Below are 3,248 nucleotides of genomic sequence, written 5' to 3'. Positions count from 1 at the left end.
TCGACAAATCGCACATCTGCATCAGAGAAACCAAAGTGAGTTTCCACACGAGAGGCGCGGTGCCCAGTTGTCGTTTCAGAGATTCACAATACGCTCACCTCAGCCGCCAAGTGCGGAAAACCGAAATCTGCGTTTCCTGCTACCGAATCCCATGTGCATTTGTCAACAAGCTGATCCGTGGGTAAACGGGCAGGTGGCACCGTTTGTGGGAACATGTACGTGTTGTAGAGAACGCAGCCAAAGGAAAAGGCATCTTGTGCCGGTCGTGCACCCACACGACCCATTCCAAACAGCACCTCCGGTGCGACGTAGCCCGCCGTACCCGACGACGCGGTGGCAGTACACGGCAACATGGTGGCTTCAGCGGCGGCCTTGGCAATGTCGAAATCACCGAGCCGCACAACAGGTTGGTCCTCCTCGCCATCCAGCATGACGTTGCTCAGCTTGACATCCCGGTGTACCAGGCCCTTGCTATGCATAAACGCCAGGGCCGTGCGCAGCTGATTCATCAAACCTGCAATGACGGTCGAGGTGGCCAGGTGGCGCGCCCTACCGAGCCACTGCTGCAGATCCCCCTGTGTACACCACGGTTGCACCAAATAGGCGCTGGGGTGGCCACTGTGCACGTCCACAAGCGCGCCAAGAACCGGAATGATGTGTGGGTGCTCAAGCTGGCGCATGGCGCGGAGCTCACGCAGAAATGTACGACACTGATCCTGCTTGTGTTGCTCAGCAAGTGCATACTCTTTCACAGCCAAATCTTGCTCAGGGAGATTCGGCAGTGCTGCGTGGGCTTTGTACACCTTGTGATTCTGGTTGTATTGGAGAGACAGTTGGCCCAGGCTGGACAGCGTCAAACCCTGGTCTACTTCGGTCATGGCCTCCAAGATCAGACTGGCTGGAAGGTCGGGCCCAAGCACTGTGCGGAGCCGCGCTCCCAGCGTGCTCTGTTCAGGGTGCAGAAAGACCAGCAGCGCTGAAAAGTGCTGATGCAGCAGCTGGGCGAGCTCTGCGACGTGGTCCACGTGTGGCTGATCTGATAATTGTTGTCGCAAGGTGTCGCGTCGCTTTTCTAGCCTTTTGAGTTCCTGCTCGAGACCAGACCGAACAGTTTCAGGCAGATGTTGTAGAGCCGTGTGAAATCCTTGAATATCAGTCTCCACCTTGGTTAGTTCCTCGTTGGCAGCAACCGATTCATCATCGACGCCTTGGTTTAAGCTGTCCACGTGACTCATGCACGAGGTCAACACGGAGAGCGTCGTGGCCTGCCAGTCGATCATGTCTTGTAACTGCTGCAGCAGAGCTTGCGACTCGTGGTGCACAAACGCCAAGTACCAATCCCGATGCTCGTAGTCTGTAGGTGGTTGCCACTGAGCAATTTGCTCGAGACCATTCTGCTCGAGCAGGCTCAGCTTCTTGTGCGCTTGGCACAGCTGCTCCCAAGCCTCGGGCAATGTCTCGGCTGGCGGCGGTGCACTTGCATCCACGCATTGCGCGCACTGCCGTAGCGTCTCCACGCGATGAATTGTGTCGGTGGTTCCCGCTCTTGCCACGGCGCCCAGAGCATCGATCAAGGCCAGCACGAGGCGCTTGAGGTTGCTGTTGGCGCTGGTGAGCAGCTCCTGACGTTTGGGTTCCACGCCGCTCAGAACGATGACTTTGCTCAGGGCCGCCGCTAGGTCGGCGGGTGTCGTTTTGGGCGCGATCACTGGCGTGGTGGGTGGAGCTGGGCATGCTGCCAGCACGGTCTGAAGCTCGAGAAAAGCTGGCTGCAGCTCAAACCCAGCTGTGATATCATGCAGCTCTTGGAGCACTGATTCTAGGCTGTCAGTGTTGGGGTCCAATTGACCCAAGTGGCTGTTCAACGCTTTGGGCGCTGCCAGTGCCTGGTCGAGTGCGTTCAGAGCCTGGGTAATGGTCGCCTGGAAGGCAGGCAAGTCCATGGCAGGAGACTCTGGTGGGGCTTCATCGATGGTTTTGCGGATTGAAGCAACCGCCGTTGCAAGATTGGGGTTTTGTTTGGCGGCACCGCTGATAAAGGCATCGAGGTGGGGGAGGGGATGGGTGGTGCGCGTGGGCAAGAGCGGCTTGAACCACTTGTCCACCGCCACCACAACAGAGGCCGTGGTCTAATGGAGGGTTGTGTGGTGCCATTGGTCGTGATTAGGTTGGATGAGGCCGTAGGAATTGGGGTAGTAAATGCATTGGGGAAAACAAGATGGGGGAGCAGGCTCACCTCGAGGGTGGGGGTGGTGGGCAGAGGCGGTAGCCAGGCGGAAGGCGGTGCCGGCGTGGGCGGAGCGAGTGGTGCGGGTGGTTGTGATAGGCGAGCCTCGTGAGCAGCAAACACGGGCTCCAGCTTGACGCCATGCCCTTGTCCACGTCCGACAACGAGGGGCGTTTGGCCTATCTGAGAACATGTGATTGGAGCGTGTGAGGTGGGCAGCAACGCGAGGGTTGAGTTGGGCGACGTGCATTTGCCTTGACATAACAAAGGCGAGGTGACAATGCTTTAAAGTGGGCCGAAGACGCCAGACGCGCGAGTGGTGTGCAAATGGTGCGGACAGGTAGCAGGGGTTCGAAAGGAGGCGTGCTTGGAGAGAGCAAAAAAAAAAAAAAAGGATACGGCGCGTGTGCCGGGGGTAAAAGTGAAGGCACGGCCACCGAGAGCCGCTTGGGCGTGGGAGGGAGGCAGAGGCGTGATGGCAAGGGGTTGGGGATGGATCAGAAAAGGGGAGAGCGAAAACGGCAGGCGGAAGAGACAAGCGGGGCGCGGGGAGCACCGGCAAAGCGCGGACGCAAAACGGTGGAAGAAGGGGGAGAGCGGGAAAGAAGACAAGGAGCCAGGGGGGGAGAACGGACGCGCACGGGAGGGCAGGGTGTAGCGGAGAGGAGGGACGGGGGCAAAGGCGACGGGGCAGCAGGAGCAGGAGCAGCAGTCAGAGGGGTAAAGGGGGGAAGAGGGAGGTACTGTACTGACGTTGGTCTTGGCTTTAGTATCAGCACCGTGCTTCAACAGCATCTCCACCACCTTGACATGACCGTTACGGCAGGCCCAGTGCAGTGGTGTATCGCCACCCTGTGGGATGATGCATCAGCATGACGTACAGGTACAGCAGCATCAGCATCATCATCATCATGGGGTACGGGTGCACCATCATAGGGGGGGTAAAGGGGGGAAGAGGGAGGTACTGTACTGACGTTGGTCTTGACTTCAGCATCAGCACCGTGCTTCAACAGCATCTCCG

General features: G+C 58.5%; 1 protein-coding gene across 1 annotated transcript; it reads right to left on the bottom strand.

Moving 5' to 3' along the window:
- Window positions 1-889: 889 nt before the first annotated feature.
- On the bottom strand, window positions 890-1,943 carry MONBRDRAFT_34773 (uncharacterized protein; the record flags this gene model as incomplete). Its single annotated transcript, XM_001750879.1, has 2 exons — window positions 890-947; window positions 1,105-1,943. The coding sequence occupies 2 exons, from the start codon at window positions 1,941-1,943 to the stop codon at window positions 890-892; spliced, it is 897 nt and encodes a 298-aa protein (XP_001750931.1).
- Window positions 1,944-3,248: the final 1,305 nt, after the last annotated feature.

The sequence above is a fragment of the Monosiga brevicollis genome, genomic scaffold (genome assembly GCF_000002865.3).
Source record: "Monosiga brevicollis MX1 MONBRscaffold_51 genomic scaffold, whole genome shotgun sequence".
NCBI lineage: Eukaryota > Choanoflagellata > Craspedida > Salpingoecidae > Monosiga > Monosiga brevicollis.
The sequence above is the reverse complement of the archived record's forward strand: the minus strand, read 5'-3'. Positions and strand labels throughout refer to the sequence as shown.